Source organism: Crassostrea angulata, chromosome 4, assembly GCF_025612915.1.
Source record: "Crassostrea angulata isolate pt1a10 chromosome 4, ASM2561291v2, whole genome shotgun sequence".
Taxonomy (NCBI): Eukaryota; Metazoa; Mollusca; class Bivalvia; order Ostreida; family Ostreidae; genus Magallana; species Magallana angulata.
In genome coordinates this window covers 38,981,839-39,005,751 of record NC_069114.1, presented here as the reverse complement: position 1 = coordinate 39,005,751, position 23,913 = coordinate 38,981,839, and the positions used below count along the sequence as shown (strand labels likewise).

At 33.6% G+C, this 23,913-nt stretch overlaps 1 protein-coding gene across 1 annotated transcript; it reads left to right on the top strand.

Moving 5' to 3' along the window:
• Positions 1-13,612: 13,612 nt before the first annotated feature.
• LOC128180672 (uncharacterized) lies at positions 13,613-15,020 on the top strand. The gene has a single exon (XM_052848807.1). It carries the CDS (start codon positions 14,202-14,204, stop codon positions 14,727-14,729), a length of 528 nt encoding a protein of 175 aa, XP_052704767.1. The 5' UTR covers positions 13,613-14,201; the 3' UTR covers positions 14,730-15,020.
• The last annotated feature ends 8,893 nt before the right edge of the window (positions 15,021-23,913 follow it).

The following is a 23,913-nucleotide window of genomic DNA, read 5'->3' as shown; positions in this document are numbered from 1 at the left end:
TATTTGTTCGCCATACTTATTTGATATACGTAAGTGTTTATCTGCAATGATTCCTTTGCTAACTCAATGATTCTTTAATTTAAGTATTTGTCTACTGTACAGCGATCCTGTAGTGTATCATTTGTCGACAGTAATTATTTATTCGATCATTTTTAGTGACATCTCTTTTGACTTACAATGGCTACAAATTAACAAAATATATTAGTCAACTAATGTTTTATTTACCTGAACACTGATACGTTTGTTCGTTTAATTTACCAGATATATTGTGTCTGTGTTACGTAACCAAGACTATATGGTCCAGAGAGATACATTTTTAATCTTATGTTACTCAATGATTTCAAACAATTTGATAGGGACTACCAATCCATGCTGTGGACAATTTGCCATCCATACAAATTTCATAAAAAATCACTTTAAGGATTTATGGAGCCAGCTTCTAAATGTTACTTTGAATTAGACCTTTCTTTTAAATATTTAAATATTTTGTTATAATGTGTAAAAGAAAATTGTTTAGTATTACACGAGTTTTCATTTACATAAAGAAAAGTGACTGGTCCTTTATCATTTATTTTAAAGTATGCTTCTTGAGGATATTACTTTTCTGAACATAAATTTGAAATCCATTTAAACGCTGCATCATTGGTTCAGAAAAATATGTAAGGTGGCAGGGGACATTTTTTTCTAATTCACTGTAGTCATGATGAATATCTTCGGAACTCTGTAACTAGAATTTTCTTCCATCCCCATTCAGCACAAATTCCTTTCATTCACTCCTTATATAGCAAATCACCAATTTCTGAGGTAAATTTCTCTACATAGTGGTTTTTCTGGGATTTCGACCCTTTGATTTTTCAAATTTTTAGACCCCTCCATCCCCCACCCCCCACTACAGCTGTAAAGGATTGACCTTCCGTACCGTGTACATGTTGCAACATCACATGTCAGAAACTTAATTAAAGGTGTATACTAGTAGTTACAATGTCCCATCCACCTACTTTTTGTGCTATTTTACCTACCGTCTGTAACTTGCAATTTCACTGTTGAAAGTCACACAACAGTCATAGCCGCAAGTTTTGCATTTAACTTCGATTCTGATTCTCATGTACTAAGAAATAGGGGCCTACATGTGACATATCAATTTCAACAAGAGGCAACCCTGTAACTAATGATGATCATTAAAAATCATTTCATGAATAGCAACACTCATACTCATGAGAATTAATGTACAGCAACTCTCAATTTTACAAAAATATAATTATCCCTTGCTACCGAAGGCGTCACGGGACACAGTTATTTTTGGATGCATTTCATTGAAGCCATGGGATGTGTACGGAACTCTATAACTAGAATTTCCTCAGTTCACATTCAGCACAAATACCTTTAATTCACTCTTTATAAGGCCAATCACCAATTTCTGAAGAAAATTACGAGTCAACCTCTGATTTTGACCCTTTCAAATTTTGCTAATTTTTCATGATTTTTCAGCTTTTTAGACCTCCCCCAGCCAATTCCCTGCAAAGGGTTGACCTTCCGTACCGTGTGCATGTTGCACTATCACATGTCAGAAACTTACCGGTGTATAGTTTACAATGTCCCATCCACCTACTTTTTGTGTTATGTACCCTCTCGTCTGTAACTTGCAATTTCGCTGTGTAAAGTCAACACAACAGTCATAGCCGCAGGTTTCGCATTTTACTTCCGATTCTCATGTACCTAACATATGGGGCCTACATATTGCATATTATTTTCAACCAAAGACATTCCTCTAACTAATAATAATCATTAAAAATCATTTAATGAATTTTAGCAACACTCATAAGCCTTTAAGTACAGCAATTCTCAATTTTACAAAAATATGATAATCCGAAATAATAATTTAATAATAATAATGATAATACTTTATCCGAAACTGTCCTTTGCTACATGTACCTTAAATGCATGGTAAAATTATCCCGTACCAGGTCTGATTCGCTTAAATTGCTAAAGATATTTGGAAATATCAGTTGTTTAGTTGGCAGAGGATGGTTTGTTGGGTTTTTTGTCGATGAAATGTTAAGCAGATAGTGCTCATACATGTAGTCAAATTTTAGTGGATTTCTAAATTATCTAAAATTGGTTTGTATCCAGGGGACACATGGTCCTGGCTGCTGAGAATTTTTTAACATTTCAGAATAAAACAAGTACAACTTACATATAGCACTAAATGGAATAGCCATGCAGGGACGATCTCGAGATTTTCTGAAAAGGACTATATATGATAAGGGCCTAAAATGGTCCCCTAAAATGAACATCATCATTTTACTATCATTCTTTGTTTTCTTAGTACAGATATGTATGTGATATGTTAACATAATATTCATTTTGGTTCAAGTGCCTACAATTTAGAAATATGACATTGTAAAGACAACCTTTTCCCGCCATTTTTGCATTTTTTGCGTAAAACAGCTTATTTTCAAGCAGTTTTTCCTTCCGAAAACATAGAGCGCATTCTTGAACAAATAAAATATTTTAATCAGAGATGTATCTAGCCAAGACTAATAAGTGACAAAAAAATTTTCCTTGTTCAAGCACGCGCTCTATATTTCCCATTCGTAAATAGATAAGAAATATGTCAATTTTTTGCTGATTTTGATTGAATTATAGAAATGGCGTCACTTCTGACGTCATATACTGCCAGTGAGTGCAAATAAATCAAATAAATAGATGAAAAATATATTTTATATCAACTCTTCTAAAAAATTAGTTAACATTTTATTGTACCCGAAACACTTAAAAAATGGCGAATTATTGGGGCCAAATTTAAACTCTTATCATATATAGTTCTTTGCATCTCGCCACAGAACCAAGCAACTGTCATACTAGGATTTTTAGGATAATGTCTACCCATGCAAATAATCACCAATTAATGGCCAATCACATTCTTTCGAGTGACATTACGTGTTGTAAACCCACCCTCTTTTTCAAACACAAAACCGAAAGTGAAAATTTTGGCCAAAGCTTCGCATTTCATTTCATATCTAATGGAAAGTTACACCGGTACTGAAGTGTCATATATCAATGAAATGGACATGAGCTCCTCTTCTCACAAAATAGATGCGATAAATATCATAGCAATATATACCCCGTGCAAAACTACTAGTATCCCCTGTCACCTTAAGGTAGCAAGGGACAGTTTCGAATAAAGTACCCGTCAATATTTTTGTAAAATTGAGAGTTGCTGTACTTGAAGGCTTATAAGTGTTGCTAAAATTCATGAAATGATTTTTAATGATTATCATTAGTTAGAGGGGTGTCTCTTGTTGACATTGATATGCAATATGTAGGCCCCTTATGTTAGGTACATGAGAATCAGAAGTAAAATGCGAAACCTGCGGCTATGACTGTTGTGCTGACTTTACACAGTGAAATTGCAAGTTACAGACGGGAGGTAAAATAACACGAAAAGTAGGTGGATGGGACATTGAAAACTATACACCGGTAAGTTTGTGACATGTGATAGTGCAACATGCAAGCGGTACGGAAGGTCAACCCTCTGCAGGGAATTAGCTGGGGGAGGTCTAAAAAGCTGAAAAATCATGAAAAATTAGCAAAATATGAAAAGGTCAAAATCTCATAAAAACCAGTATGTAGAGAATTTTACAGGTTTTGATTAGTGATTTTCTTTAGAAATTGGTGATTAGCCTTATAAAGAGTGAATTAAAGGTATTTGTGCTGAATGGGAACTGAGGAAATTCTAGTTACAAAGTTCCGAAGACATGCATCCCTTGGCTACAATGAATTGTATAAAAAAAACTGTCCCCTGCCACCTAAAGGCGGGCATTTGTATTATTCGTACCTGAAATTATTCGGACTTGTTAAGCCGTACAAAGAATTCGGGTTTTTTTCTCCCTTTTGATGGATTGCCTGTTCAACCATTATATTGATTTCAGAATCCCGGTTTGTTTTTTGGTTTTTTGTCTTCTCTTTTTATGTATGTAGATTGAAACTTTTACTTTCAAGGGGGCATGGTCACGATTTTGGTCCAAAATTATTTTTCGATTTTTATGTTTACAATGCTTCAGTTAGGCATTTTTAATGGACAACCAAAATTTGAGTGTCATTTGTTGAGTTATAAGCGAGTTACAGAGCTTACAATTATTCGCTATGTAAACAAAGCTTTTGTTTACATTTTGAATGTTGAATTGAAAATTCCACTTTTAGATCTCAAATGAATTGGTTGATCGTTAGGAACTGTTTATTTATGCTTAAAATGAATGAGAAGATAGACAAATCAGCTTGAAAAAGATTTTTTATTGGTATATTGAATCTATGTAAACAAAAACAGGGCACGAGCCTTGTTTACATGAAGAAGAATTGTAAGCACTGTATCTTGCTTAAAACTCATCGACTGGCACCCAAGTTTTATTTGATCATTAGAAATGCATTCTCTAAGCATTGTAAATAATGAAAACAGAAAAATAAAATTTGACCAAAATCGTGACCATGCCCCTTTAACGCTAACGGAAGACCTAATCGTTACTTTGTAACGAGCTTTGCTCTAGTTCTTTTTATGTTGTTAAAGAGAAAAGGGTACACGAACCAGAGAACCATACGGTTTCACAAAGTCAGTTAAAGTTATTTTTGACCATGCAGTGGTTTCCTGCAATTTATTTAAATCTGCACATTAAAAAGATGACTTATTTTGTAGGATATAGGCGACAAGACACAATGGCGCTTGTTTGCTTCTTTTCTGACTGTAGGGATTTTTACGTTGGCAGTGAATTCATCAATTTTTGTTAACTCTATTCCATTAACTCTTCCCTGAGGTGACATAATTTCTATTAAACACGCAAATTTTTAAAGATTATGTTTGATAGAGAAATTATTCAATGTCGCCCACATATACCAGATGATTTGTTAAATAAATGCCAGTGATCGAGAATTATCATCTCAAATGATGACAGAATTTTGCATTTACGGCTCAAAAAATGAATACTAGTAATACAAGGAATTGCGAAAAAAATCATTATTTCCCGTTGAACTGGCGAGGGGCTGTTTTAAAATATATTTTGAGTAATGATGTACATTGTAATAGTTTATCTCTATTAATCAAATCTTACAATATACAAAGTGGTTGAAAGCGAAAGTCAACTTCTTAATGATAGATCAAACAGAATAACCAATCTCCCTTTAATCATTATACTCAAAGATTGAATTATAGAATTTTAATTGTTAATTTTAAAACTAATTTGATACATTATAAAAATCAAAGTACTAAAGAACTGACGGGAGTTGATTTTGTCGATGTTTATTTCTTTTAAAATCAATGATATGTTATTTTGTATGACAAGTACATGTATTTTCTAATTTGAATTACGCACATTTTTATAATATGAATTTTTGGACTTTTTCGACAAGAATGTCGAGAAACCCCCATATAAAGCTGTGTTTTATTTATTTCTTTGGTCCACAATATTCACGACAGCGATACCTGGTTTTATGACATTAAAGCTTTCATATAAATCGGCGACTTTTTCACTCCCGGTACAGGCCCTTACAAATTGAAAACACTATGAATAAAACATCCCGTGCTTTCCCTAGGTTATAACATAATTCGTATTTAATAACATCGTTAATTATGTTCCAATAGAGAGGTTGAGATTTAAAATGTGTACGGGTACGCGTACGTGTGTTAAAACTACACGTACGCGTACACGTTTCTGTAATTTATCAGTTGAGATTTCTTAACTTGTAGGATATAAACGTGAACGTAAATCGACGCAGTTTTGTGACATGAATTTATTTAGTTAATTTCAAATACTAGTAAATGATAAATTTCTTATCAATTTTCATGCAAATTAAGTTTAAAAATCTATATAATGTATCACAAGAATACATTCACCCATCAATAAGATTTTATTTGTTGTAAAAAAGCTACACGTTTGTACTTACGTGTAGACGACACTCTACAAGTTTAGAGAACGTGTAGAAACCATGTCGTCACAAAAACTGATGACGTAATACGCGAAGAATTTAGGTAATTCCCCTAGTACACGTACACGTACCCCTACACGTTTGAAATCTCAACCTCTCTAATATTCGGTAGTCAACATGTATTAAAGTTGCTCGCTAGATGGCGCCACCACATCACCGAGTTTTCGTAATGGAATCCGCGAAGGGTTTATGGGGAGCAAAGTGGACCGAAAACCCTTGGCTAGCGAAGATGATTGAAAGTGGGCGTCGGTGAATACCAAGACATGAAATACTCGCAATCTGTACAAAATAGGATATGATGTCCTTCACATTCTTAACTGTAATTTTATATAACAGGAACGAATTCTATGTTGATTAGAGAAAAATACAAAAACATATAAATGCTTAAATTTAGTGTTATATTCATAATGTTTAATACGAAACATTTTTTTAATGAAAGTATGCCCTTTTATTAGGAATACAAATAAAATGTGCTACCCGGTCTAAAATTATTTAACTTATATGAGCTGGTCTTATTTTCACGAACTAGTATTCATAGTTAATATTAAATAATTTTAGCTCTATGGTAAAAATTGTGTTGAGATTCAAATAAACGAATGAATGAAAAACAACATTTTAAGGATATCTGATGGATGTATAAATACTATAGTACCCTTTTGTAAACTTTAATCTTGATAAAAATAAAAATATAGTAGATTTATGGAGGCTTTGTGCATATACCACCACGGCGTACTAAAAATCTGACCTTAAAAATGCAACGTCTGTCTACTAAACTATTCTATAAAATGTCTGTCGTCTGTACTACTGGTATTAAAACTGTATTTTAAACAACATCAAAGAAAGACAACGGGGAGTTTGCAGTGTAATTAGTGGGCCTTTATTGGAATCCTCTGGTGCTTTGTTTTAACACAAGCTGATACTTTCCCGTTCGACGTGGTGAGTCCAAGTCCTTTGAATTCCAAACACGGTCGTTGCAATCAGGTGTTTTTGTTTCATATATAGATGATGTCGAAAAGTTCATTAGGTTTAATCAAGACTTGCAGACATTCGAGCTTTTATCAATCAATATTTGTATCCGTTCTCTGTTCTCTTATTCCCCCGATCGAGTGTATCCCCCCCCCCCCTTTCTATCTCTCCAAACATCCATCTCGGCCATCATTTATTTCAACATACATCTTTATAAACACAGTGTACGTAAATAACGCCATTTTGTTACGTTTTAAAGATTAAAAATATCAATTTCCCCAGACGATTTCAAACTTTAGATTGACTGAACAAATTCGAGTAACTTTGATGTAGTATACACCAAGGAATATTCAATGGTACCAATCTCCATTAGACATAATAAATGAAAAGAACAAAATTGGAGAATTGCTCCCACAGTAACACGTTTTCTTCTCGCGGCATTTCATCAACTGCGGTCTAAAAGGTTTCACTTTTCCCACTCCGTTTGCACTACTGTTTCTTTTTTATCTGTGTGAACTAGAGCTGTAATTTATCTGCAAGCTTTCAGAATAATAGCAAGCTGGTAATGATATATAGATATGCAAACTGTTAGATATTTCAAAAATCCCTCATGTTGATTTTCTGTATGAAGTTTTGTCTGAAAATTTTTAAACTGAAACACCGATGCAATGTATTGCACGAAACTACCTGAAGGGATGAAATGATAATTTTGCATATCTAAATAGAGATTATACCTGATGTTAAAAACGTCCGCTGTTTGGAATTATGTTGACAAAAAACCCATGAATTTCAGGCTAATAAACTAGTACATGTAACTTAATAACAATACAATGGTCTCTTTGATGTGTCTTGTGGGTATGAAGGAAGCGAGTGTTACAGAAACATTCGGTCTCGATAAACCTGACCTAAAGAATGCAACGTCTGTCTACTAAACTATTCAAATGTCTCTTGTCTGTACTATTAAAACTGTATTTTAAACAACATCAGTACGAAGGAAGCGTGTGCTATAGAAACATTCGGTCTCCATAACCCGACGCCTTTCCACTTATCTTGATGTTGCATAAAAACACACAGATTCATTCATCCCAAACAAATCAGTAACAATTTTAAAGTGATCATTGATGAGGATACATCGCCCAATTTGTGTGTGTGTGTGTGGGGGGGGGGGGGGGGGGGTTGTTCCAAGTTTCAAGGGAATTACTGTTTGGGGGTGGTCGAAGTCTATATTTTAGGTAATATTACTATGTGAATTTAAGATGTTCAATATATGTTCGACTGGGACAGGGTCCGTTCTTGTCCCCCATACCCTCTAGATCCGTGCATGATTAATAAACAAATTGATATTGATGAACTAGATACAAGGAGGTCATCATTGAAAGGCGTCAATAAATGAAGCTGAACTTCTACGTAGGAGTTATCTCTCTTAGTCAGAGGTCAGTGAACCTACGTTCGTAAATACTTGAGTGTTTTAAAAAAGTACTAGAACTCCTGAGAGTCTCTTTATCATCATTATTATTTATAATGTTTGATTTTTGTCTTTTTACGTTAACTCTGTCTATACATTTTTAAATACAAGAATCAATTAAAAAAACAATAAGGATAAAATTGAATAATATATTGTTTATCATTGTTGGGATTTTAGAGGTTTGATTATTAAAAGGTCCTTTCGATGAATCCTATGCCAATAAAAAAAATAACTATTTGGGCATATTATAAGTATAAAAAAGTAGATAAGATATGTTTTCTATTCATAAAATCATAAATAATCTGGGGAAAATCGAAAGCGAGAATTTATTACGTCTTCACAATACAATGCGGATTGTCATGTATTTAGATAAAGTGTTATCTACTATCACTGAAAATTCAAAGTTCTGAGGTGTTTTTAAACAGTAGGGCCATAGCTAGAAACTGAAAGTGACGCCATCAAAATTTTTAAAAAATATATCATTTCTACGAAAGACGAATAGGGCCACTTAAAAAATATTTTATCTCGTTATTACGAGAAAAGATCTCGTTATTACGAGTTAATTATCTCGGTATTACGAGAAAAGATCTCGTTATTACGAGAAAAGATATCGTTATTTCGAGTTAATTATTACGAGAAAAAATCTCGTATTTACGAGAAAAGATCTCGTTATTACGAGGTAATTATCTCGTTATTACGAGAAAAGATCTATTTAAAATGGCGCATTTCATTATTCTATTATCTTTATGTAAAGTGTATTAACTACTGCAATGTCAATTTTTATACACATCGTTGAAAAGAGTACACATAATCTGATATAAAATCGGACCAAGCAGTTTTAAAGAAATTTTTGAAGAAGTAGCAAAGAAGATTGATTAATAAATTCATTAAACTATTTATTAATAATTAAGAAGGATACGTGTAATTTGTTTTCAGACTTCAAAATGTTAATATACAAAATCAATTATTTTCAATATACATGTACATGTAGGTTGTGTATGAACATAAAAAAACCAAAATTCTAGTAAATCCTGTAGGCCTCCATCCACGACTGAAACTATATAGTCATTAAAGTTATCTGTAACTAATAAAATCGTGTTTTTACGACTATTAGGGCTACCTGGTATTTACTTCGGAGTATGATTATGATATAAATAAGTTGAAAAGAAAAATAACATGAAGTTCTTTCCACTTATTCATATAAGATTAAATTTCAAATCCGATCATTTTAACATGTAGAAATTAATGAAAAATGACCGTAGTTAATCAATTATTAATCAAAATTGAATCAACGTTTCTGGAATGAAAAAGATAAACTAAAAAGGGTGATTCAGTTGACTTGGAATTCTTTTCAGAAACGCACCATTTTATATATAGATTCTTTTCTCGTGATAACAAGATAATTAACTCGTAATAACGAGATAATCAGCTCGTAATAACGAGATATTTTCTTGTCATAACGAGAAAATTATCTCGTTATAACGAGATCTTTTCTCGTTATTATGAGATCTTTTCTCATAAATACGAGATCTTTTCTCGTAATAACGAGATAATTATCTCGTAATTACAAGATCTTTTCTCGTAATAACGAGATAATTAACTCGTAATTACGAGATCTTTGCTCGTAATTACGAGATAAAAATATTTTTTATGTGGCCCTATTCGTCTTTCGTACATTTTTAGTACACACCCGGTATACTTTTTCTGAATATTAGATAGAATAAAATAATTTCATTTAAATAGCTTCAAAAATTTAAAGGGAAATAAAAATATCTTGGGGCTATTTGGTCCCTTAATATAAATTTATACAAAAGAATTAATTGAATCAAGTTTTATTTATTCAAGAGGTATAAATGTATTCTTTTCATACAATTAAAAGAAAAATAAATCAGAAATAGATAATGGAGTCACATGATGATGAGCTATTGAGACATCATGATCTCATCATCCAAAGCTAATTACTCTGATATTCTAGAAGGGTTTAGGACAATAGCCTGCATAAACGTTTAATAAGTCATTTTAACTTTATCTGGAAACCTATATTGACATCATATTGTGTCTTGCTTCCACAATGTTGAGGAAGATTTTTGAAATAGATTTAGAGCCCCTTCTTGAAGGGTTCTTCCTTTTTAAAGGGGAGCAGATACTTTTTTTTCAAATGGTATTTCAAATGCTATTTTAGTACATGTACAACACATGTTTCCTTTTCATTCAAATCTCTAACATAAATGTTCTCACCCACACTGCTCTATCGTACTGGCGTACATCTCTCTTTTGTAGAACAAATTTTTGTCATACGGATGTATAAAGTACTGCTTATCCTACACGTAGCTGCAAGTTTAATGCTTATACTGTCAAAATATCCGTACAACAAGACTGAGCTATTTAAAAAGTGTTATCCAAAACTGTTTTTTTTTTATTGTTTGTTTGTTTTATTTTTGTTTTTGTCTTGCTGACATCCGCCCAAAATGATTGAGAAAGTTTATTGTACGTGTATTATATTTTCAAAACTTACTAGAAGAACTTTTTTTTTTTTTTTTTTACATATTCTACATTTTTAGAGGCCTGTTAATTCTTTACTGAAAAAGAGACCCATTTTTTACATGAATTTAATTGCCTAGCTCGTGATGTAACCCCCCCCCCTATAATTTACAAACAAGAACAATGAACAAAAAAAAACCCAACGTTCTATTAAAAAATAGGACTGGGTGAAAAATAAGATAACAATGAAAATAAAAAAACAACTGATGAGGGTGAGATAAGGAAACGGTGTAGATCAATATAAGAACAGTGATCTAACTAACAATAGAATTTATCACATGGGTAATATCTACCAGTTAGCTTGGCAAACATTGACTCCGGCGTGATGACGCACATCCGTTATAAGGAGGCGAATGAAAATCTCCCTTAAATATGGTTTAACGACAATATTTCTTAATAATGTGTGTACACTACAAAGTTTTATCAGCAGTATCTGGGTAACAAATGCTCGTAATTCACTGCACATGTGGGAACTTTCAGATTTAGATCAATGCCCGAGTCAACGTCCATCATTAATTATCAAAAACACCATATTTTCTTTTGAAAAAAAAAATATATTTTCCCCGTCTGTTTTCATGTTTTTTAAACCTTTTCATTCAAAGGAAAAATTGCAATTACAAGGAAGACGTACTTTTAAACACCCCCCCCCCACCACCACCAAAATATAGGTAAAAATAGATGTCTACGTACCTTTCTTTAAGGTATCTCACTCCTCATGTTATGATTTCATTGCGCAGATGATCATTATATTTAAAATGAATATGATTTTATTTATTTAATCATCACAGATAGATTATTATTTCATAATTACACAACATTCATAAAGAAAATCCATTTGAATTCCAAGAAACAAACACGTTTTTTGGGGAACTATTTTTTCGTGCGGAAGGCTTTTTAGACGAAAATGACAGAAACAAGCAATTTTATGAATTTTCAATATACTTTTCTTTTTATTATACTTTATTCATTATTCACATTTTTAACATTTGATAGGTTTGTAACATATTTTATAGGTTCTGTGTGACATGTACAAAATCAAATCTTGAGAATATGATAGCCGTTTAGCATAAAATCATGTTTTAAGCCAAATTTTGCGAGAATTTTACCTTTGAAGCCCTATATTTAAAATTTGACATCACTGACCCCCATATTATTTTATGTCAAAATGATACTGAATACATATTTAGGCAAACTGGATTAATCTTATAAAATTCTTGATATTCAAATAGTTTTTAATTCAAATCAAATTGTAACTATTATAGAAATTGTCTATTTTAAGTGCAAAAAGGTCACACAAAAATTTATGCAGCTTTGTACAATTTTTTTTCGTAATCCCTCTATTCAGTGTGACCATTGTGCATAATTAAAAACAATATTTGAAGAAATAAATTTGCTTAATCAAAAATACTGACAACAAATCCTAGTCAGGATGAAATTGCATTTTAGGTGCAAAAAGGTCAAATTAAATGGGCCATAACTCAGAGGGATGAATACTGATCCCCCATTATCTTTGTATTTTTTAAGTTTGTTTTGTCTACAGATTTCAATGATAAACTTCTCAAGAAAATCTTGATACAACAGCATTGAGGGGTGGGATACCTTAAAAAGAATAACCCTTGATAAGTTAACCCCAAAAAAGGCTTCATAAAAGACCTTTCATCAATATTATAGAATGTTTTTTAATCATAAACTGCATGGCTTTTGAAATATGTAGCTAACAACTTGATAGCATGGTATTTTGCGTGTATGTTATGATAAAGCTGAAAAGAATGCATACCCTGACTTCCGCCAATGCTGCTTGATTTTAGGCTCTGTGTGCCTATCATTCTCCGTATTGATACACGTTAATTTTGTCTCTGGACCCAAAACATAGTAGCTCGCCATGTGAAGTGCGTTAATCTCATCAGCGGGCATAAAATACACTAGGGTAATTTGCGATATAGTCTCAAAAGGTTTTGTTTATCTTCTTGTTTCTCTATCTGGATCTCGAGGGGTTGGCGACCTTAAACAGTCGCTGTAAGGTGAGGAGCAGAAAAGCTTTTAAAATGATTGAATATAGTGATTTCAAGTGTTAAGTAAACAAAAACAAAACGAGAACAACAACCCTAAAAAAAGGAACAATAACCGAACAAGAATACGTTAAGGAAATGGAATTACTCTATCTTTATCATTTTCCTGATCATAAGAGTCATATGATATGTGCTAATATCATAAATTAGCGGTATGTATCAAGCATGCAAATAGGAAGACCACCATACATTCACATGCCTTATTTTAATATAACAATGTGTTATTCTATTGCTATTATCTGATGTTATAAAGCCACATAAGGAAGTTATTACAAGTGAATTTATTGTCATTGTAAACGTTTCTCATAAAAAGGCTATTAATGTAAACTAAATGAAAATCGGCGCCATCTCTAAATGCATGGCTGAGATATCTAACGCTTGTCGTTAACGAAGAGAAAATTTTAAGAAACAACCAATGCAAAAAGTCATTTAAATCAAATGAATGCTAAAAGCTGTTAAAAAAATAATATTTGAATACTAGCATACGTGAAAATTGCCTTTAAAAACGTGACGCTTTTAAACATTTCGAGACATCATTGTGAAATTCTTCCGCACAGGAAATAAACCCGGGAAGTTCCTGGACTGTTTTTATTTTACAGCAATACTCATCATACTTCCTTTAACATGTATCAGAACAAAAATATGCTTTTAGGAGGCAGAAGACAGTGACAGAAAGGAGACAAGAGATAAGGGAAGAAAAAACAATACTACTCGCGCAGTTATAAAACAGATGGTTTGAGAGAATTTTTTTATTGTTTTGATTTAGCGGGAAATAAGCTCGCACCTCTTCGTGTATCAAAGATCGATCGCGCGCTGTAATCCCGCGGCTAAACATGAACTAATAGCAGTACGTGGACCCAGTGCGCCGTATAATGCCTGGCTTTGGAGAGCTATTCAAATCACTTAAACAGTATAGACGCTAGAGCCAAAGACCGTCGTCGTCCCGTGTATTTATTTAACTACTTAAGAACCGTGAATCTTGCGACCGTTTTGGTTCTAGTGTATTAAGTTTTCGGAAGAAAATTGGATCTAAATGTATCGGCTGCAAATGGCTGATGGATTTCTCACATAAAAGGATTCTTCCAGTTGATGTTCACTCTGGATGTTAGCTGTGCGTCGTCGGTTGAGATATAGAGGATTCATTTAGTGAAGTTGGCGACAAAGGAAATTCAGAACAACTGAACATGGAGGAGAAACAAAGCATGCCGGTGGTGAAAAATGAGTTACTTCCCTTGTCGGACCTTTCTAGAAGAAGGTCCCTTTCCGATGCTTCTCAGTATAAACAGGCGAGACGAAACTCAAAACCAGTCATTCCAGACATCAAAATAACAAACGATGATTCGTCCGAAATGAGTTTAGACGAAATTGAGGATGAATTTGATTTTGACTTGACCCTACCCATGAGACCAAGGGCGAACACCTGCCCCAACGACCTATTCCAACGACCAAAATCAAACAGGCCCCCCACCCCACCCCCCATCGAGGGCAAGAAACTGACATGGAGAGAACTGTCTCATAGCCCAAGGCATGATAAAGTGACCTTTGCAAAACACAAACTTACAAAAGTATCTGAAGACACAGAGGATAAACCTAAACCGGAAATCGTTTTAACTATAACTGAAATGAGCTCTTGTGCATCAGAAGGTGCAAAATCTAACGGCTCCATTACCCCCCCTGTGTCGAGGACCATTGGATTATCAGAGTTTGGATAAGGAAGTTTTTCTCGGAATTCTATATGATCAAAATCATACGGAACAATTGGACGATATTTCGCAATTTATGGATGGAGCTTTATCGCTCCGATTAATAATTTCCGCCTTAATAGGATATTAAAACTTCACTCTTGATGGATTTATGTATATGTTAAAACCCAGTGACATTCAGACATTATGATGGTGCAGCGAGGTATGAATATTGAATATTACCAAGTATTTTTGTTGAATTCCTTGAGCGTTTATCAAATATCTCTCTATTTTCAAAGAGTAATAAAATGAATAACGATTTTTTGTGTTTGCCACTCGAATTACTTGAATCAGGAAATTTCTTTCAAGGCTGTTTCTTCGAGTTTGAATGACAGGAAGGAAATAAACATATAAGGGTTCAATGTCTCCCTTGACAAGGGAAATAACTCTCACTTGCAATAAGTATCAATTTCTTACATTTGGGAGGTTGGTAAAAAAGCTCTTAAAAATTATATTTGACAACAAATTATAAAATAACCCACCTGTTGTATAGCGAATTATAGTGATGAATCTTATTCCTGAATGATAGCATCGTTATCAAAAGAAACATTTAATCAACATCCTAGTAAAAACAGATCATATCCCGTTTGGTTTTGTAATCTCACTGTTCACTTCCTAGTTCAACATAAAGACCCACAAGGATGTAATCGCTATTGGGTAATGTTTATCAACACAGTAAGTGTTTATTACGAGGGTCTTTAAACTTGAACCAGGTAATTAAGATAAAGAAGAAATCTGCCCTGAAACAGATATAGATCTGGGTTATATTTTGCCCCTTGGTGAGTTTATTGAGGCTGAGGGGTAGGGGAGGATACAGAGATACGGAACACGAATAGACGTGGTTAATCGGGAGGGTTTATACGTGCTTACGATAAATCTTAGAAGTATCGCACAGATTACAGCGGTCTCTATCAGCTATGGCGAAGTATTGCTTTAAGGTAAAAAAAAAAAAAACCTCGAAGATGCAAACAGAAGATAGTTATCTTTTTTATGTGCTGAGAAAATTATGATTATTCCTGGAAGGGTTTGTTTCACATTTTCTACCCAATGTCCTAAAAAAAAATAATCGTAAAAATATTTGACATTCATATAAAACCATCAGCCGAAAACATGAGCCTTATCGCTTCAGGAATTCGTTCAGATTTCTCTCACCCTAAAAGATTTTTATAATGAACTCTACATAAAAAGTTGATTACCCACGCAGACCTTACATGTGTAATACTTTAATCTTGATTAACGTTTAATTAAGTATTATGTCGACTCATTTTGTAAACATGTTGTTTTCAAGCATTTCTGTGACCTTGGTAAAGTTTCTTTTTAATCTTTAGGGACCCTTAACACATACAAGCATAAGCTTCTTCGCTTTAACAATAAACAACTTCTTTCGCTCAGGGGATTTTTTTTTCTTTTCAAACGCTCAGGTCGTTAATTAATACGCAAAAGACATCGGATATTTTTGTTATTCTATATTTGCTTATCGTAATCGTTTGAGGAAAAAACCCACCATCGATTGACTCCTTGTTAAAGTTTTTTCAAAGTTCAGATACTCTCAGCAGAGAGAAAAAAATAGATACGGGAAAAAATATGCGTTTGTTGGAATTAATGGCTTCTGAATTTTTGACAACATTTGGCAAACTGATAGAAAACACCCAAGATAACGATTCATTGCTCCGATCGAAACAGATTTCTGATTTCCAGTCCCAAACAAGATAGCATGTTATCTTTCAAAATAGAGGGTAAAAAATGCTTTGAGGGATACAAAAACACAAACAAAAAACAAGCAAAAACAAAACACCCCCCCCCCCAAAAAAAAAAACAAAAAGGAAAACCGGCAAAACAAAATAATATCCGGTCAGTTAAAAACAGGAGCGAAGGCACTGGTGAGAGGATAATATCTTTTCTCGTAGCTAAACTCTTATGTAATTTTCTACTTAACAAAATATATTCTTGGTTCGTATTAGTTTAGATTGGGGCTTAAAAGCAAATAACTTCAGAACCTGCTGCGAGCTGATTCCGTCTGATTCTAGATTTTCTGGGCAACTTAACGTCGCCCCCCCCCCCCACCCCCCACTTTCCTCTTTCACCACACAACAGCAAAAGACAGTTTATCTGGTGTGATCAATAAAAGTACTGACTTCATATAGGAATAGGTACTAGTGTAAAAGCCTACCGGTTTGATTTGAGAATATGCCCTATTTTTTTTTTAAGTATAAGGTTTTCTAATGCCTAATGTGAGAAAATCGTGCCACCTGTTCGAAAAAAACCCAATGTAATTATGTAATAATAAATTTGTTGTACACGTATGTCCTTGAATTTCACTTGAAAAGGAAAAAGAACATGTACATACATACTAACGGTAACCACCATTATACAGCAGATGTACAATACCCCCACACCCCCTCCCCTCATCTCAACTTGATCCAAAACCCCACATCATTTACTTCTAGCAAACATTCAGACAGTCACAATCAATTATAAACCTGTTGTCGTTATCGTAAGCAAATCATCTTTAAACACAACAAATGCTCTTTAATTGTATTTTTATCGCACGAGTATGTTTGCCCTCGTCGACATCTCGAGAAATCGAAGCAAACGGCAATGTCAGCCATGACAGAAGATGGTACGATGTGGTATGTAATCGGCGGAAATCTCAGATCGAGTCGACATGAACGAAGATTGTTTGCCAAGGCTAACCACTCCAATCAATTTGATTGCAATATAGTTTATCAATGTTTGTAAATTGACGTGTGATGCATTACATTAGCCCATATTTTTTACCCTAATTTTGATCGCAGACGATTTATTTACACTGATTATAGTACGAACTCAAAAACAGGTTATTTTGTTAGATTTTTTGGACGATCCCAGCCAACTATTGAGTATGCCATTCTAAGAACGAAATCGGTATGAACCATCTGAAATTCCTATATTTTCGACCCGTCTGTCTATAATTCTTTCCATGTACATCATTTTGTGGATCCGCGCACCGAACATTTATTGCTTGACTGTTCTCCATTAAGTGACTACTTTTACCACTAGACAACAAAATTGCATTATCTGAACACCGACTAATCTTGCAGCTTACCAGTAAATAAGGTCAGTATAAAACCTGGCGCCAAAAATCAATTTCATTTGATACATCAAGCCATACATCAAGTCATACAACATTTACTTGTTTCTAAGTGCAAATAAATTGATTATAATCGTGGGACAGTCGATCTAGTGTAATAAATCTTGTGGTTCAATTTGTTCAAATCTACAAGCCTCCATCGTAGACAAAAATGGGGATTGGGAGAGAGATGTGTACCTAGAGGCTTGGGATATATTAAATATGTCTCTGAAATAAATCAAACAGGGCATTAATCTAAAATATTTTTTATTTATAAATGTATACTAAAAAACCTATAACTAATATAAAGTGCGTGGGAAAAGGGGTGGGGCAAAGAGGTAATGCTACGGCTGGTGGGTCCAGAATAGGAGAAGGGTGTGTTGGTTGGAAACAACCTTCTCAAGGACATTTTAGTATCTTTTTAAATGTGAAAATGCTAATTTATTTATTGGTAGATATTCTCTCTCAATGAAATATACATTTCAAGTATCTTATGTCACTCGTAAATATGTATTTTATTTAAGAATTTTATTAATAGTAATTTCTTTCGAAATGTTAACGCACTCTAACAAATACATATTAATGCTTCACTTAAAAAAAACACCCAAAAGATTTCAATATTTATTTTTACGAATACAAATGCTTCGTATAAAAAACGAATTAGAAATTAAAGGACTTTTATTCAACACCACCCACCCATCTCCAATGCACTCAGCTAAATTAATTTGATTGATTTGGCTAATCCCGCTCATGTGCATTGATTATTCAGTAATAAAGGTTAATACACCTTTCATACAAGGTGATTGGAATATTGGCATTGAGGAAGGATTACCTTAGTGTGTGTTGGTGCTTTACAGTGGAGGACTAATCTTCAGGACATGAAGGACTGGGTTCACACTGGTCATCTCGTCTCTTCTAGACAAGGGCTCTCACAAAAATTGTTTAAACTTTAATGATTATTTTTCACACAACTATAAATGTAATTCGTCAACCAACAGATGTTTCATGTTGATTGTAAAATGTATCTAAATTACATTTTACTGTTTACTTAGAATTGTTATAAAATTGGCCAGATGGTAAACTGTGTTACCGTAACTTTAACCTATATAAAGGGATATGCTGTAACCGTGAAACACTGTAAACTGTGTAAAGTGAAAGCATACCCTGTAACAAACACTGTAAACTGTGTAAAGTGAAAGCATACCCTGTAACAAACGCTGTAAACTGTGCAAAGTAAAAGCACACCCTGTAACAAACGCTGTAAACTGTGCAAAGTAAAAGCACACCCTGTAACAAACGCTGTAAACTGTGCAAAGTGAAAGCATACCCTGTAACAAACGCTGTAAACTGTGCAAAGTGAAAGCATACCCTGTAACAAACGCTGTAAACTGTGCAAAGTGAAAGCATACCCTGTAACAAACGCTGTAAACTGTGCAAAGTGAAAGCATACCCTGTAACAAACGCTGTAATCTGTATAAAGGGATAGCATAAGCTGTAACAAAAACTGTTGACTGTAAACTTAAATCAATGCAATTGCTATTTGTGTTTTGAACTATACGTGTAAATTATAACCCATGACCATGCAACAATGTCGACACTTTCAAAATCTGCTGTAATAATCGTTTGTAATTTGTGTATATACATGTATTAAGGAGGCTTAATGGTCATCAAATTACCCATCCTGTCTTGAATTTTTGAATATGATATTTTTAGCCATTATCCTTCGCTGGATGTTTATCAGTTATACTGAACAGAGGACAGAGGACCGACAAAGTTCCGTAACCGTTCATTTAATAATGCGTAGTCTCAATTAATCAATCGCAGTCAATTCAGGATTTTTTAAATTATTCAGTTGAAATTGTCACCTGAGAGGTCTCTTCTTTATATGAATTTTGTTTCCAGGACACCGTGCTTTGGTAGGATTGGCAAGGGACGAGTATCTCGTTACATTATCCTGGTTTTCCTATAATTTTCTCCCAGAGATATAAAAATCTGCTTCATTGTCACGGAATCGATTGACAGTGCCCGCATTAGCTCTATTTTGTGTCACCCCTGTGTCACTATTTATTCTGCTTATTAAAGATATTATTATTATTATTGGCTATCTATCTATCTATCTATCTATCTATCTATCTATCTATCTATCTATCTATCTATCTATCTATCCATCTATCCATCTATCTATCTATCTATCCATCCATCCATCCATCCATTTTTTCTACTCAATCCACCTAACCATCAATCTGTTCTTTCTTTCTTTTTTCACACTGCAAATCTTTTCTTTTTCTCTTTTTTTTTTTACTGTAAACCGACATTTTTTTTGCGTGCAGGAAAGTTTTGCGTGGTTTGTTTTATTTCCTCGTGAACGCAAACAAGTCCTCTCGTATTACTTGTACTAATTAAAAAAGCTCAGTCGTGAAAATTTGTCACCGAACTTGTTAACCGCTTACATAGTCCATGTGTATGCGACATAAAAGCAGCACCCGTCTTTTTTAAAATCAAGTGTTTATTATATTTCATATTATCTAGTGTACAATTTGATAAATACAAATTATTTTTTTAATGAAGCATCAATTCAATGTGTTCATCCTCCATTCAAAGGATGTCCAATTATTGACAACTATTTTTCTTTTGGGTCGTAAACAAACACTGACATTTATATAGTCATTTGTTATCATTTCGCTTTCACTGAATGTTTCTGATCTTGATTAATGATGATGGAATTCTGCGATCCCAGAGGTTAAAAAACACTTCAATAAGAAAAAGAGAGAGAAAAGCAATTACTCTTTTTTCTGAGAATCACTTTGAAACATCTCGAAGAAAAAGATATGATGGAATGAAAACCGATGAATTCGGTAGAAAACAACTAAAACGCATGTTTTCGGAAATCGCAACGTATAATCACATTTTCAAGCAAAGTTTCCTCCATTTAAGAATTCGTGTCAAATTTACCCAATTTAATAATATTGTTTATTCCCTCGGTGGGGTAAATTGTATTTTTTATCTTCCCAACTGCTCTTATTTTCCGAACATCGGACATAGAATACAAGGTCGATAAGACGTTATCCTGGAGAACATAATTCCTCTCGTTTTCATGCATCTTGTAAAGGACCTATTATCGCAATAAAAGGAACAATTTACTTTTTTTTCAGACAACAAACGATACCATAACACGAATTGAATATAGAACTGCTAAACAACGAATATGTTGATTTATTATTTAGAGCCAACGTTATTTTTAAAGCTAAATGTAGCATAATCACCCGAATTAAACAATTGCAGCAGGCTTGAACAGTATTTTTGTCATTGTTCGCTTGCACCCGACAATACAAAGTATCTATCAAGTTTCATTAGTGAGTGGAAATCATCGTTTCCCATTGCCAGATGTCATTGTCAATTAGTTGGTATTGATCGGGTGTCCAGTGATTGTAAATGTGTCCAATATGACAATCCTCTGGTATCAAAATTGACCAGATATATTAACACCAAGCTGGGAGATTACGGCTTACGTCTGTTCCAGTTGGCTAGAAAATGAATTACCAGTAACCAAATGTCGAGAGTTTTGATCCCTTCCACACGTGATTACATAGAATTAAACAGTTGCAGGGTCAGCTGATGTCGCTTTAATAGAATAGTGTTTAATAAGGAGGCTGTTTGGTCGAGATATTTTATAGTGTTTTCTATATCTCTAAACACAGAAGAGTTTACTAATATTTCTAAAGTTTTAGTATATGGCAAAATTGCGGGCTATATGTTTTGTTTCGAATCGTAATAAGTGACGTAGAAATCTTTCATATCTGTCGCTATTTTTGAAGATTTGTGAAAAGTATTATGTATCCAGTTTCAACCAATATCAAATGCATGCAGCAGGGAGATAATCATGTCTCTGACTGAGTACAAAGTCCTTGATTTGAACGAAACAATTTGTCAAAAACCACTTACTAGCACACTCAAAGTAAGAGAAAAATTAAATATTCATGGAAAATTCCACAAGTGGTAAAATTACTTTTAAGTCAACAACAATCCAATGCAAATCCGATTGCGATTTCCAATTTGAAAAAAATAAACACGAAAGAATGATGAAAAACTATCATGGAATGGAGTGATCACAACAACTTGCTTATCAAATGATGTATATGTAAATCAAAAGGATGGTCTCAAAATGCAGTCTCTTTGTTCCTTGCAGGCAATCCCAATATATCCATGGCAGGAACTGGGTTTTTATTTTAAACTAAGGGATACACTCAGTAATGCCCAGAAATGCTTTGTTATCTCCTTGCATTGGGCTTTATTAGGACGGTGCAATTTGTGTTATCTAATAGCTGTAAACCTTTGTTTATCCCGAAAATTTTACTTTGTATTGTGACAGCTTCCGTCGTCAGTCATGTAAAATTAAAAAACAGTTTCCGTGTTTTTTATTATCTTTTGATAACACAAAATGACACAGGCACCTGACGTTATATACTTTTTTTATAATAAAAATATATATCTTAATATGAGAAAAATATATAAGGTCAGGTGCATGTGCGTATAGACCCCGTTTGGGATGATAATGCTTTGATATTTATCAACTGACAACTTGGTCAGTCTTTACATAATTCAAATAGATTAATGAAGATTAGCGACTTCACTTTATATGAAAACATGCACGTAAAATAAAGTGTACGACCATCAGGTGTTTTTTTTTTCAAACAGTGTCATTATGACACAGATAACTGCTTGTAGTACTAATGTATGGAACGCCATAGCTGCCTTATGTGGCTATTTTATATGTAGATGGTGCTTTATTATATTATGCTGTGGTTATTTCATGTGAAGATGGTGCTTTATTATATGAAGATGGTACTTTATTATATGAAGATGGTGCTTTATTATATGAAGATGGTGCCTTATTATATGAAGGTGGTGCTTTATTATATGAAGATGGTGCTTTTTTATGTGAAGATGGTGCTTTATTATATGAAGATGGTGCTTTATTATATGAAGGTGGTGCCTTATAATATGAAGATGGTGCTTTTTTATGTGATGATGGTGCTTTGTTATATGAAGATGGTGCTTTATTATATGAAGATGGTGCTTTTTTATGTCATGGTGCTTTTTTATGTGAAGATGGTCACTCGGAACTTTATTTTTGAAGACTGAGTTAAACATTTATTATCTCGAAATTTTGAAACTAGAACAAAATTGATACAGTTAAAATCCATTTAATACACAATTGCTAGTTTCTCTTTTTTAGCATAATAAGTATTTATGTTACGAGATGAACTGTACGACTTAATCTCAACTGAATTGACAAATATGAATAATTGAATAATACAATATTTTGTCAGTATTTCTTGACATTTTACTTTTGCCTTTACCACTTATAAAAGGGCCTTCTTTGAGCTATATTATAGTATAGTAGACCTTTCCCTGGGACTTTCCCTTACTTTATCTTCAAGTCAAATCCTATCACCTAGGGCATCAGTCTGTTTAAAATCAGATCCTCAATCCGTTCCTTTATTTGTTTTTTTTAATAATATTTTGTTTGAAACACTCAGAATGTGAGCTCTTCCTCCAACTCACCACTTAGGTTAAAGAGGAATGGTCATCAATGACGAAGACCGACTATGCGATGACAATAACAAAATCAAAGTACTGAAGAACTGACGAGAGTTGATTTTGTCGATGTTTATTTATTTTAAAATCAATGATATGTTATTTTACATGACAAGTACATGTAGTTTCTAATTTGTATTTGAATTACGCACATTTTTATAATATGAATTTTTGGACTTTTTCGACAAGAATGTCGAGAAACCCCCCATATGAATCATCTTAAATAAATTAATTCAATCAAACTATGTATCAGTAATAGAAATATTTCTCGAAAATTGTATGGATCCAAGCAATATTGAACTCTATAATCTCGTTCAACCAAACGCTCGGCTGACACCGTAAATCTCCGACAAGCAAGGGAGACTCTCTGCTTGTCGGAGATTTACGGAGACAGCCGAGCGTCGAGTTGAACGAGACTATATTGAACTCTGGCGTAGGAATACATAC

Bases quoted from the DNA above. Each gene is read 5' to 3' on its own strand.
- LOC128180672 (XM_052848807.1), top strand. From the start codon at position 14,202: ATGGAGGAGAAACAAAGCATGCCGGTGGTGAAAAATGAGTTACTTCCC.